This window comes from Condylura cristata, unplaced genomic scaffold, assembly GCF_000260355.1.
Source record: "Condylura cristata isolate star-nosed mole 26May11 unplaced genomic scaffold, ConCri1.0 scaffold00011, whole genome shotgun sequence".
NCBI classification, from domain to species: Eukaryota; Metazoa; Chordata; class Mammalia; order Eulipotyphla; family Talpidae; genus Condylura; species Condylura cristata.
The window spans coordinates 3,800,307-3,814,334 of record NW_004567112.1 but is presented as its reverse complement, the minus strand read 5'-3'; the positions used below and the strand labels follow the sequence as shown (position 1 = coordinate 3,814,334).

General features: G+C 55.0%; 1 protein-coding gene across 1 annotated transcript in view; it reads left to right on the top strand.

The window, feature by feature from the left end:
• Window positions 1-14,028, top strand: part of DMBT1 (deleted in malignant brain tumors 1) — a gene marked incomplete at its 5' end in the record, with an annotated part of 142,832 nt that overhangs the window by 77,157 nt on the left and 51,647 nt on the right. The window contains 9 exons of the mRNA XM_012723453.1: window positions 2,049-2,114; window positions 4,507-4,795; window positions 6,342-6,413; window positions 8,922-8,955; window positions 10,060-10,377; window positions 10,493-10,658; window positions 11,560-11,631; window positions 13,261-13,395; window positions 13,722-13,880. Of these exons, the coding sequence (XP_012578907.1) occupies window positions 2,049-2,114; window positions 4,507-4,795; window positions 6,342-6,413; window positions 8,922-8,955; window positions 10,060-10,377; window positions 10,493-10,658; window positions 11,560-11,631; window positions 13,261-13,395; window positions 13,722-13,880 (1,311 nt within the window). The remainder of the gene's footprint in view (window positions 1-2,048; window positions 2,115-4,506; window positions 4,796-6,341; window positions 6,414-8,921; window positions 8,956-10,059; window positions 10,378-10,492; window positions 10,659-11,559; window positions 11,632-13,260; window positions 13,396-13,721; window positions 13,881-14,028) is intronic.

Genomic DNA, 14,028 nt, shown 5'->3' with positions numbered 1-14,028 from the left:
ATATATATAATTCATTTCGCCTGTTTCTTTTTACTGTTAATATGGCTACCAGAAAACCTTAAATTACATATGTGACTCCTGACTTACTCCTACGGGACAGCATTGTCTTTTTCCACATCAATCCCTGTCTCCCCTGCCTTACCTGGGTTTTCTTACCTGAGCCTCAACAGCTAGATGAGGGAACTTCCATGATCCCTATTTTCTGAATGGGGAAACTCGGTTCCAATAGGCCAGATGTAGCCCCCAAGGCCGAGGGGCTGGTACTACAGACGATCTGACTTCAGAGCCCTCGAGCTTAAGCTCTGAACTACTTTAACTCTCTGACCCACATAAAATCCCACTAACTACTGAAAAGACTGGCCGCGTGCAGCCTGTACAGAAACTGTCAGGAGCCTTCTGAGTCGAGGGTAACTAAGGATAAAGGGTGGGCTGATCTCGCCGCTCGCCTACGGCCTGGCTCCGAGTTGCACACTCCACTGGCTGGACAGTCCCCAGGTCAGGGCCAGCTGCCGGGCTGTGGGCCTGGCGCCAGCTGTGTGAGCCTCTGCAGGCTTCTTTACCGCCCGGTGCTCACTGTCCTTATCCGTTGGGGTTAGCAGTTGTGTGAGGAGGAAGCAGGTGGGTTTGGGCAAGCCCTGAGTGGAGAGCCGGGTGCCCAGTGCCCGCAGGTGTGGCTCCGTCCGTGCCTGGGGCAGGCGCTGTGGAGTGACCCGGGGGTGGCGGCGCCGCTCTGCTGGCCACAGAGGAAAGAGCAGCTGTCTCTGCTCCCTGTCAACTCCCTGCCCAGCACCTGGCAGTCACCAGCCTGCTCCCCATCTCTGTGGGCTTACCCGGTCTGGAAATTTCCTCTCAGTACAATAACATAGTAAGTGGCCCCGTGTCTGGTGAAGTGTTCCCACCCTCTCTTTGAACGTGAATTCTTCTCCGGAGATACATGCAGGCGAATAAAGCCCTTCTCTTTGCCGTCTATATTCATAGCAGCCGTGGGTCTTCTCGTTTGTTTCCTCAGCAGCTGTCTCGACTCCCCCGGACCCAGGAAGTGCTAACCTTGCAGACATCTCCGCAGGTAGGTCCACGAGGGAAAACAGTGCCACTGAGGGAAAACAGTGGCAGCGGGAGTGTATGAGAGGGCACAGGCCTCTTCAAGCATCTCCAGAAGAAGGATGATAAGTTCAGAACTGGAGCAAACACAGTGGACACCAGGAAGCCCAGCAACACCTTAGCCACAGAGTTTTAGCTCCAAGAGGGCAAAGGTTTGGTGTGTCTTGCTGATCTCTGGCACCTCTCACGGTGCCCGGCACGAGCCAAGCATCCAGCGAAAGTTGGCGGGAGCAGTAAAAGCAAGTACAGGCTGGGCTGGCGGTTGGGCCCTCGCAGGGCCACTTCGGTCTTGGCAAAGGAGCCGCCAGACTCAGATATGGGGGGGACCCTGTGCTCAGGGGAGGGGCATCGCTCTGGGGCGCCAGGAACACGCGGCTGGCCCTCCCCTGAGGGCTGTGTTGCCCGTGGAGTGAACAAATGCAGCCAGATTCGAACGGCTGTTTTCTTTTCCAGCCTCAGCAGATCATGAAAGGAAACCAAGCGTCACAGCAGGTACAGCAATGCGCACCGCAGTCCTGCACCTTCCAGAGGGACGCCGGGGCGGAGGGATCCAGGCGCCTGTCACGTGATGTCCTTTGCGGGCTCACCCACGATGACCAGTGTCCTTATGAAAGCAGTCATCTTTGCGACTTTTGCCCAGTTCTTTTGTGACTTAGTTCACTAGTGCTGCACAGAACCTGGGCTGATGTGGGGTTCCTGGGGCGGGGGGCCAGGGAAAGCAGCAGGGTCCCCTTTAGGAGCCTCTGTCAGCCCCTGCCCTGACTCAGAGCTCACTAGAAACTGGGCCTATGAGCTATGGTCAGTGCAGATGTTCTGGGAAACTGCAGTACGGAGCAGCGGGTGGCTCTTCAGTCGCTGCTAGCCGGGTCCTTTTCCTGTGAGTTCTCGCGTCTCTTGTCTCAGGAAACGCAGCCTCAGTGCTAACCACGGTCTCCCTGTTGTTCTAGTTTTACCTGGGGTCTACCCAGCATCGTCCAGCCGCAGAGCACAGGCGCCCTGGCCCAGCCCCTCAGGTCAGCAAACGTCCCCCGGGGTGCACCACTGCGCTCCTGAACCCCAGGGGAGCGTCCCAGCTGGGGAAGGAACAGGGAGACTTGCAGAGTTAGAAGCCACTGAGCCCTGGAGCTGGACACAGGGAGAGGAAGAGGACCATGGACCCCCACCCACTGGGCCTCCTGGTCATCTTCCTGGTCCTCCTCTCCCAAAGGAGCATGTTCAAGTTCAGAAAATACAGAGAATCAGAACGCAGAGGCCGGGCCCCTCCCGTGAGGCAGTGCGTGGCCACACGTGAATCTGTCGTCTTGTCCAGCTTAGCAAGAAGGGAACATCCTGGATGACCCTGAAAATCGCCAGCCTCAGCCCCATTCTCTCCCTCCTGGAGATACGCTTATGAGCTGTCTCACTATAGTTCTTCTTGTTATATTTTTATGATTGCAAATTAAGTGATCTCTATGCAAAGGACTATTGACTAACTCCCAGGTTAGGGGGGTACAGAGCCCCAGTAACCAAAACTCCTCCGAGAACTCTGACTCCCTCAAAACATGACTGTGGCCCTCACCTGGAAACCGTGAGGTCACAGGACGCCCCCACCCAGCACCCACAGATGCGCAGGCCCCGTCTACCAGCCCTCCAAGCAGTGCATGTAAAGTCTATAGACCAAAACGCCACATGCTCTGGGCTCACAGTTGAGGCCCACATGCATCCAGGGTGGCTATATGTGATTTGTGCTTTTCTTGCACTCTAATGCCATGAGTCCCTGTATATCATTCAATATCATTTATCCTCTACTCAATATCACATTTTTGAGACCTACCCATGCTATGGCACACGTGTGGGTGTGTCATTCTCCGGTTTAACAGCTGTAGTGCTCTGCTTCTTTGACTAGACCATCTAATTCATGCATTTCCCCAGCGGCAGAATATGTGGCCTCAATTGTTCATGTCACCTGCTTATGTCAAGTTGTAAAGCACCAATGCAAAAGCAAGCAACTCCCCCACCCCAGACACACACACACCTGCAGTGGGGTCTGCAAGGCAGTGGCTGGTAAAGGGCATTTCACACTGTAGAGCCAGCAGTTGTCCCTAAAAGGGGAACAGTTGTCCACTGATTAGAAGGGGCCTGTGCATCTGTGGGTGCTGGGACAGGGTAATCTTGTGACCTCACGGTTTCCAAGTGATGGCCACAGTCACTTTTTTAGGGACCCAAAGTTCTGGGAGGATTTTTGGCTGCTGGGGCTCTGTCCCCCAGAGTCATCTGCTCAGGTGAGAGGTCTTTTGGGGTCTAAATGACTGGCAGACAGAGTGTGTCATTGCAGAAAACGGGAACTGAGCCAATGGTCTGCTGTGGGAGGGCTGAAGTTTTCCTTTCTCTGAATTAACTGGTTCTCTAACTGCAGGTCCCTCCCCTCCAAGTAAGGCTGATCTGAGCTATTCCTATGTCCCATTGTATTATCATTCTGCCTAGTTAACACTTATTCTGTGTGACTGAAAGGGAAACGAAGTGACTCAGTTAAATCAAGCTACAAGCAGCTTGCTGAGTTGATGAACATGGTCCATGTTGCCTGGGCCAAAAGGCTTTCCCAGTCTAGAAATCAACCCACTGCAATGGATGGAATTCAGAACACAGAGGAGCAGGACTGACCTTGCTTTCATGTGCTCCTGCTCCCCCTACTTCCCCAGGAAACTCCTAATCCTGGCCTGAATGGACCCTTCCCTGAGCAGCTTCCCCAGGGTAGATCCCAGGCAATATTTAGGAGGAAGCATCATAGATTGCTCAACACCCAAGAGCAATATTAGCTAAGAGGGATGTTGACAATTAGCCAACAAAACCCAATCACCCAGGTACAAACACCTTCCCAAGTCAGAATTTAGTTAGCAGGTAGTTGCAGGCAAGGAAAGACTCCTGAGGCTATTGAGAACTGGAATAGCCACTGGCTAGGGTGTAGTTTCCTGTGCCAATGCTCATCTGTCATCACAAATTACTTATTTGAGGAGAAGTTGTCATTCACTTTCCACAGTGATTAGATCAGAAAATTGTCCCTCTGGAATACATGAAACCTGATCCTTCCTAACAGACAAAGAAATATCAGTTGATATATTCATACTTAGATGACTTTAAAGTCCCTCTACCACCAGGAAAAGTCATAGGGTGATTCGAATAATATTTTTTGATCCTAAAGCAGTGGTTTTAGAGCTTTACTCTGCATCAAAATTACCTGGATGGTTTATTAAAACATAACCTGCTAGATCCCAATCAGTTTCTGATTCAGTAAGCCCAAGGGTCAATTTGCATTTCCAAAATGTTTGGGTGGTTTGTGTTCCTGTTCTGGGGACCACACTCTGAAAAATATTTTCTTGAATTTATAAGTAGAAGCAGAACTGATGCCATCTTCATCACCATTATCAGCCTCATCTTTGTCAACTTCACAACCATTGCCAACGTCACCATTATCACTATCATCCTCACCATTGTTGTCATCATCACCTTCGTCACCGCCATCACGACCACCTGCATTATCATTATCATCTTCATCATCACCATCATCATCATCACCATTGTCAACACCAAGATCAGCACTGTTATCATCCTCATCACCACCACCAGCATTATTTTCATCATCTTCATCACCATTGTCATCATTATTGCCATTGTCAACAGCAACATTATCATCATCTTCACTGTCATCAACACCATTGTCATCATCAACATTATCATCATCATCTTCATCATCTTCATCACCACCACCATCATCACTGTCATTGTCACCATTACCATCATCTTCATCACCATTATCATCTTCATCTTCATCACCATCATCTTCATTAACATCACCATTGTTCTCATCATCAATGACATCTTTATCAGCATCAGTGTCACCAGAAGCGTCACCATCATCATTAGCAAAAACAAGTCCATCTAGTAAGTTGAACTTCGTACTTAAGAATCACTTCTCTCTTTGTTTTTAGATTATGTGTTCAGGGTTATTTTATATATATATCATGTATATATAATATACTATATATAGAGAGAGAGAAAGAAAGCAAAACATCCAAATGAGAATATTTAAATACAATTTCAAGAGAGCTGTAAACATCTGCTATCTTGCAAATAGATTTTTTGGGGTGAATTAATTTTACGTTCATGGTCTCCTCTTCATCTGATAGTCACTGTTTTACCCAAATCTTCATTTCTCTTCCTGCCTACAAGACCACAGACTCCCAAATGGTTTCTCTGCCTATTTATTATTTCAACTCCTTGCTATTTAAATTTGAGATCCTCCAACACCCATGCCACCTGAAATTAACTCCCGTCCTTTCACCTGTAAAAGTCCTACCATGATTGGTGATGGGAAGTCCATGGGGATTGCAGCTGAGATGGAAAAAAGCACAAAATGATGTAAAAATAAGCTACTATTAAAAATAAGAAAGTCCTACATGTTTTAATGTTCCTGGGCTCCAGGTCACTTCCCGTGGTCTCCACAGATGACATAGCCTCTATATTTGTACCGTTTTTATTGACTTCCCTTACAAACACCTCATATTATAGTAACTTTTTCCAGATTTAAATAAAGCCACCATTTCTCACACACTTAATGAATATTTGTAGTGAATTGTGGCCCATAGTATTACTCTGTAGTGACTACTTTCATTTCCTTTAGGTTCCCATGAGTAGGGTGTCCTTCAGACTGTCTTCTGTTTTTTAATATTTACATCTACTGAGCCAAAGATTCAAGGATAAGTAACCGAGGCCAGTGGTGATGATTTTTACCTCGATGATGCCAAAGACAATTAAACAACAAGCACCCGGGTTCTCAGAAGTCAGCCCTGCAGTGCGTGTGCTTCTTTCCCCTCTAAGGATGAATTCTGACATAGCTTTGCTGTTCCTTCCAGCCAGAGGCCGCTCAGAGCTTCCAAGGACCCCCGCTGCCAGGGTCTCCACACCCTCACTCACAGGTATGAGCAGCAGCTGCTGAGAGTCGAGGACTGACCAGCAGCACGAGGGGAACATATCCCCGAGCTCGAGGGGATGCAGGCAGTTGCAGGGGAGGCAGCCCACGTGAGACTTTCTTGACCTTCCTGAGTCTCAGTGTCTTAATCTATGCAATGACGCAGCGTCATCTGCACAGGGAGGGCTGTGCCTCAGCAGGAGCCACCTCTTGCCCCCTGCCTGTGGTCACGTCAGCTGTCGGGAGCGGACATCACGGACGCACAGAGCTGAGCCTGTGTCTTCTGTGTCCCCAGGCGCCGCCCAGCCACCAGGCCCCACTCCAGCCTCTGAGCCCGAAGCTGCCACCTCGTCGCACACCCTGGCAGGTGGGTCCGGCGGTGCCCGGCTCTCGAGCCTCTGTGCTGCCCCTCCCTGCGTGTGCCTGTCCCCTCCGAGCCAGGCAGCGGCCATTGCTCCACAGCCCCAGGCCCGCCCCCAGGCTCCCTGTGGATGACTGGTCACATGCGGAGGTGAGGGGCGCTGCCTGACTCGCGCTGGCCCCGCAGGGCCGAGTCTCCCAGGACGGAAGGTGAACAGCTCTCTGCATTGCCCCACCCACAGCCCACAGGGGGCCCAGGGGAGCAGCTGTCTCTTCCCATCACCCAGATGGCTCAAGTAATTCCTTATTTGTCTAAACTCATCGCAAAAACCATGACTCGTCGATATTGAAAGGACTGTTGTGGAAACCACAGAACTTGCAATTGTTGAGATCAATCTGATGTACTCGGGGCACACTTAGTTTTTATCAGATCCTAACATTTTGTTTTCATTTTTGAGATCTTGCTTAAGTGAAGCCATCTAAAAGCACTAGTAGATTATACGAGGCTCTACTTTACACTCAGATTTTTGTTTATATCAAAAATCCAGTGACTATCAGGTCTAGTCATTTTTTCTAAGAAAAATCTTACTTTGGTTTCGTTATTAGGAATCAGTGTTTGCTAAAAGCTGTGTGAGGAACCTCTTACTCTTTAAGACTGTAATGTTGCCAGACACTCAAATCAATATTCCAAACTACTAGCCGACTTTAGTTAAACTAGTAAGACAAGTGTTGGGTTTTCTGGTAGTTTTATTCCAGGACAGTGAAGGGATTTTAGTTTTGGTAAGAACTTGTGGGTTTTTTTAAAAGGACTTCAGTTTCCCAAATGTATCTAAACAGGCAAAATTTTCAGATGTTGAAGCATCTTTCAAGATGCTTTCAATCACATTTTGGAAAAATTAGCTTCTGAGTAATCGGGTTCCTATGGGCCACTGTGAAAAATCCTACACGTGTTCTAAACAGAACCAGTCCATTATGCGCAGACAAACCAAATATAGGAACTAATGCCAAGTGAGGACTGTCTGTGCCATTGAACAATTGATTAAATAAGCCTCTTATGAGAATCTTTTGGGCTCACCAGAAAGTGCCATAATGATGTCTCCACCCAGATGCTGACGGTCTGACGGCTCTCACAGAAGCTGCTTCCTCAATGTACGCACACTCAGGTCAGCGCTCTCTACCGGCCACCGTGCCTTTGATTCTCACCCTCTGTCTGACTTGTTCTCAATCAATAGTGTGTGTGGGGGGGGGACACTTAAGGGACAGCAGAACCGCCCCATCTCTTTTTACAGTGAAAACTGTTGATTCGTAAAGGGTGCGGACATTTTTCAACATGTTTATCCGTCACCTGATTTCTTGAAGAAAAAAAAAAAAAGCAAAACTCCTTTCTGTGTGTCAGGAACTACTGCTGGGGCATCCAAATTGTAACCCAATGACTCCCGAGCCCAAACCATTGTTGTAGAATCAAGTGGAAAAGGGCCGGGGGGAGGGGTTGGGGGGGTTAAAAGATCTGCTACTGATAACACACAGCAGGCTGAGCTGAGCACGTGCATTGGACATCGATTTGCTACACCAAGGAGCCGAGGAGCTGGTGACACGGGGAGTGCAGATGTACACAGTGACTGTGTGCCTGCCGGGTGTGGCCCGGGACCCTCTCACAGCTGGCTTGTGCCCAGGGACAGGCAGGCCGACGTGGGGGCGCCCCTCCCCGCACCTGGCTGAACTCTGTCTTCTCCATCAGCAGCCGCGGCAGCTGCGTGTCACTGCAGGAGGTGGCAGCTGCCAGAGGGCACCACATCAGCCCTCCAAGGGGGTCTGGCCTCGTGGCTTATCACGAGTTTGTTAAGGGGGTAGGGCTCAGCACCCGGAGGAAGAGGTGAGTCGGGGGAAGTCGTGGCGTTCCTGGCTCTGGCCGCTCTCCACTCTCCCCCAAATCGTCATGTGTTCACCTGCCGGTGGACGTTTTCAAAAGCGACTTGATCCAAATGCCCCTAAGGACCAGGAAATACGATTGTTGGATCCATGACTTACAAGGCAGAGGAGGAGCCGGAGCGGCTCACAGGTGCCACGTGAGCCAGACGCCCCGTGGCTGCACAGAGCGGGACTTCCCAGCACTGAGAGCAGGTGGAAAGCCCGCCCCCACCCCCGTGAGGCCATGTCGCCGTGACGCTCAGCTGCCCGCAGGAAGAGATGAGAGATGGCAGCAGAGACCCCAGAATGGACTCAGGGGCACAGAGCACAGCGTGGGGCCGACCTCAAGTTCCCCTTAGAGGCTCCAGAACTAGACTGGGGCAGGATGGGGGTGCATTCCCAGCCTGGAGCTTTGTTTGCGGGGAAACCTGTGGAAAACCTGTGCCATACTGGAGTCTGGTTTCCAGAATGTTCTCATGGAAACACATCTGATGTGAGTTAGGAGGCCGCTGGTCTTAAGTGGTGTCCCTGTTTGTCCCTGTGTGCAGGTGATGGACTGGCAACTGCCATTTCCACATCAGGCCCTTCCTGCCCTCACTCCACACAGGTGGTGGCCGATAAAGCCTCCTGTGGCGTGGCAGGTACCTCCTGTGGCCGGGCAGTCGCGGCATAGTGTCTGACCACGCTGGAGCCGTGCACAGAAGCGATGCCTTTAACCACGGTCACTACACCACACCCAGGGGCAAGAAAGGCCTCTCCCTGCAGTTCCCAGGCCCACACAGAGGCTGAGAAGACAGCTGACACCGAGCACCCTAGGTGGGGAAGGTGGGAGCAGCAGGCCCACAGGGGTACCGGGAAGGGGTTGGCTTCCTTGTGCCCTGCAAAGCAAGTGAACAAAAGTAAATCGGGAGTTGAACAAGGACTAACTGCTCACCTGAGGGCTCCTGAGAAGATTGCCTGGAACGTCAAATGCTAAGGCTATTAGGCACACTCTGAGAATTGATTATAACAGACATGAAGGGTTCACTGTCCGCTTGGATGTCCCTGGCTGCTCCTGTGGCTTCATTTGGACAAACTGACCATCTCGGCCATGGCCAGGCCTTCCCGTCAGCCCGTAAGCTTTCCCTAGAACCACCCATGGCCTGTTTCCCCAAGTTAAACTTGGCCCCGTCTCGGCACCTTGCATGATACTCGGCAGATGTTAGCTCCTTAGCGAGGAGGAGACGGAAGCTCAATGGTAATAAAAGTGGAGTCAGGCCAGCGGTGGGTAAGAGACACCCCAGCTTCATGCGGGGAGCTCCGTTCTTTCTCCAGACTGAAATCTCTGGGCCATGGGCCCAGGACGAGTTACACAGATGGAGACGCAAACCCCTCCTTGACGCGCTCTGGCGAGTGTCCTCTTGAAATGACTTTTATCACCGCTGGGGGCGCTTCTGGGCCTGGAACTGCTTGGCGAGCACTCCGCCATCCGGGCGGCCCACCACCGGGCATGGACCACAGCCCTTTCAGAGTACAGAGATGCCACGTCAACCCTGAGGTCCAGACTGCCGAAGACAAGCTCGGTGAAGGCAAGGAGAAAAGCCGAAGGACGTAGACGCAGAGGTGGTTATGACTGTAGGTGCCGCAGCTGGGCGGCGACACGGCTTTTGTCAGCAGCTGAGAGGGGCCCTCCAGCCAGTGCACCCCGGGACAGGGACCCCCCATCCGCCGGCGGGGGTCCCCAGTGTCTCTTCCTGTGCCTCCAGGAGTCTGCATGGACGTGAGGCTGGCGAACGGCACGGGGCGGTGCTCAGGCCGACTGGAGGTGCTTCGCCGGGGCACGTGGGGGACCGTGTGCGGTCATCGCTGGGGCCTGGCCGAGGCCGCTGTCGTGTGCCGCCAGCTGCGGTGCGGCCAGGCCGTGCTGGCCCCCGCGGGGGCCCGCTTTGGGACGGGCTCCGGGCAGGTCCTGCTGGACAGCGTGCGGTGTGTGGGCAGCGAGCGCCACCTGGGGCAGTGTGCGCACAGGGCCGCGGCCGGGCACAACTGCAGGTCCCTGGCGGGCGCCAGCGTCATCTGCACAGGTGAGGGCTGCCGCCTCGGCCGGGGCCACCTCTCGTCCCACTGCCCGTGACCACGTCGGCTGTCGGGAGCGGACGTCACGGACGCACAGAGCTGAGCCTGGGCTTGTGTCCCCAGGCGCCGCCCGGCCACCAGGCCCCACTCCAGCCTCCGAGCCCGAAGCTGCCACCTCGTCGCACACCCTGGCAGGTGGGTCCGGCGGTGCCCGGCTCTCAGCCTCCGTGCTGTCCCCCTGCCTGTGCCTGTCCCCTCCGAGCCAGGCAGCCGGGGGTCACGTGTGGGGGTGAGCGGCGCTGCCTGGACCCGCTGGGTCTCCCAGGACGGAAGGTGAACAGCCCCCTGCCTCACCCCACACCCCACAGGGGGCCCAGGGGAGCAGAGGGAGCGGGTGCCTCTTGCCGTCGCCTGCACGTCTCAAGGACGTCTCAAGGACGTCTCAAGGACGTCCCAGCCTTGTCTAGTCGGCGCCTGGATTCTGGGAGTGCAGAGGATGGAGTGACTCGGGGCTCTGGCAATTCACACAAAACAGTAAAAGCCGACTCTCCTCTCCCAAGGAGACCGATTGGGGGTTCTCGCCCGGAGGCTGCAGCTTCCTCCTTACCCCTGTGTGTGTCTGGTAACAGAAGTCAGGGGACATTGCACCCCAGTATTTGATTACGCATTTTCAAAGTGCCCAACAAAGTTGAAGAACGGCCGCACGAACTGCCTAGATGCTGGGCGCATTCTGGGATGCTCGTTCTTATTTTCATAGTGACATAAAAATAGCATGAACATAAAACACATTTTATCACTGAGCTCTGCTTTATGAGCCCCAGAAGTCACACATTTTAAGGTCCAGCTTGATGGATTTGGGGATCGAATTCAGCTGTGCTGTCGCCATCAAGAACTAGAACAGTTCTCTGGCCCTAAGGTCTTCTCCTGCCGTTTCTGAGTCCAGACCCCGTTTCCCCGCAGTGCAAGTGCTGTGTGACTTCAGGACCAGCGGGGGGTGCGGCAGAGAGACCAGGGGGCCACCCCCGTGGGTCAACAGGCAGCCACGTTCTTTCTGCCCCAAAGAGGGGTCTGGGGGGGATGGGTCCCTGGCCTTGCTCCTCCTCATTCCTGCTGAACCCCCAGGACGCAGCCACTTTGGAGCTTCTGTGCATTCTGTCGCGGCTCTGACTTCCCGATGTCGCCCCCAACAGGCCCTGGGGACGCAGTGCCCGCGGCTCCGGAGCTCGGGGCGGCTCAGCGGCCACCACCTTCCGCACCTTCGGGTAAGGCGGCGCCTCTGCGCGGGTCTTGTTGGTCCAATTCGCGGCAGTAACCAAAGCAGGCATGGCTCCCTGGGTGCCGGGGTGCGGTGGGACTCAGGGTGCCGGGGTGCGGTGGGGCTCAGGGTCCGGGGTGCTGTGGGGCTCAGGGTCCGGGGTGCGGTGGGGCTCAGGGTCCGGGGTGCCGTGGGGCTCAGGGTGCTGGGGTGCGGTGGGGCTCAGGAGGGGCTTTACCTGACCTGGGGATCAGGCAGGAAGCTCAAGTACCTCAACCTCAACCAGGTGAGGAGACAGTGGGGTCGTCCAGGGGGAAGAAACTAGGTAGCTGGACCACCTTGGGCTGTGGGGCGGACACATTAATCCGCTTTCCAGATTCAGACGTGACCAAGAGGCAAATTAGCCTGGGGTCAGAAACGGCAAGAATAGCTCACCGGGCCCATTACTCCCTAACCTAGCTGTTGGACAGACGTTTAGGGGAGGACAGAGGGGCCCCTCCCTTCCCGGGACTCGGGGTGTTCCCATGGACAGATGAGGCGCCAGAGCTCCGGCACACTGGCAGGGTTCTGGGGTGGGTGATCACCAGGGTGCGGTTATGGACTCTGAGTTTCAGGTGCCTGGATTCAAGCTCCGTGTCCTTCTTTTTCTTCCTTTGCTAAATATTTTTTGTGTCACGTGAGCTACCACGAACAGCACCGAGCAGGCGGGGCTGGACGTCCATAATGGACGCCTGCGGCCCCAGTTCCCTGTGTTTGCAGACAGACGAGTCTTGTATACAGAAGCCTCAGCACGAGGATGGGGGGCCCTGCTGTGAGAGAGGCCCACGTGCTCGCTGCTCCCCTAGGCCACGGGGTGGACACCTAAGGGGGAGGCACAAGAGAGGAGCTGGCCGCCAGGGAGGCCTTCTCTGGGAATGCGCTGCCCTTCTTCCTCCCCGCTCCTCCCAGCACCGTTAATCTCAGCAGCTTCTTGACTCGCTCGCCCACCCACACTGGGACCCTCACACCCACCTTCCCCGGGGCGTACTCTCTTTCACCGCCCAAGTGGCCAGCAGGAAACATGGCCCACCCAGCGCGGTGGCCCCTCTGGGGTCACTTACAATTGCCTGTGAGTCTGTGGGTCAGCTGGGCACATCTTGGCTGACCTTGGCTGACCTTGACAGGATTTGCTCTTGCATCTGAGGTTAGCGGACAGGTCACTTGAAACTGCCCGACCCGCCAGAGCCCTCTCGTGTCTCGGAGCATGGCAGCTATGACTGAGGTGACGATCCCACCCCTCTCCCACCACCCAGCAGGCCGAGGTGACCCTGAGGCCTCCGCCCATTACTTCTATCGGCCAGGCCGCCGGCCCAGAACCAGGGGGTGGGAATAAACTCAACCTCTGGTGCAGGAGCCACATCTTCCAGGATTGAAGGGAGAGAACACTGTGGCCTGTGAGGCGTCCGGCAGGCAGGCTGCCTTACCAGGGTGCGGGAGGAAGCATACAGGCTTCTTAGGGTACCCTGGGGCGGGGGCGCCTGGACGCGCTCATGGGAGCAGGAGGGTGCAAGGAGCAGGTTCTGGAATGCGAGAAAGCAGGTAGACCCGAGCCTCATCCAGGGGGGCCCCTGACCCCCGAGCCTCCCTGTCCTTCCAGGGGACTGGTGCGGCTGACGGGCGGCAAGGGGAGCTGCGCCGGCCCAGTGGGGCTCTTCTTCCAGGGGTCCTGGGGGACAGTGTGCGACGACCGCTGGGACCTGCCGGCGGCCAACGTGGTCTGCAGGCGGCTGGGGTGCGGCTGGGCCGTCACCCCGGCGAGGCCCACTTTGGGGCGGGCTCTGGGAGGGTCCTCCTGGACGACGTGCAGTGCCAGGGCCGAGCCGTGCCTGGGGGAGTGTGCCCGCGCCGGCTGGCTCTCCCACAACTGCGGGCAGGGCGAGGACACGGGCGGCATCTGCTCAGGCAGGCTCCCGAGGGGGCGGGCACTCGCGGCCAAGGCAGCCAGGGAGGGGCCCGGCCCACCGGCCCACGGCCGTCTCTGCCCCTCCCGCTTACAGATGCTGAGAACTCGCCCGCCACAGCACCAGGTAGGGAGCTCTGCCTTTGCCCTTCCTCCAGATCTCAGGAGGGGCTGCGCTGGAGTCGGATGTTCGCTGAGCAGTGGGCCATGCCGAGTCGCTGGCCACCCTGCAGAGAGACGGGCAGTAGCTCAGACATCGCGCAACAGCCGTCCCCCCGGACTCTCTCCTGGACTCTCTCCCCCACTGTGGCTTTTACGTACTAGAAGCAGATTCTAAAATGCTCAGTCTCCTGGTTAGCACTTGGGTTTGTCAGTTCTGAGCATGGCAAGGGGGTGGCAGAGAGCTATGGGTGGCCTCAGATAGGAGTGCTGGTCAGGGTCACTTCTTCCCGGGGACAGAGGCTG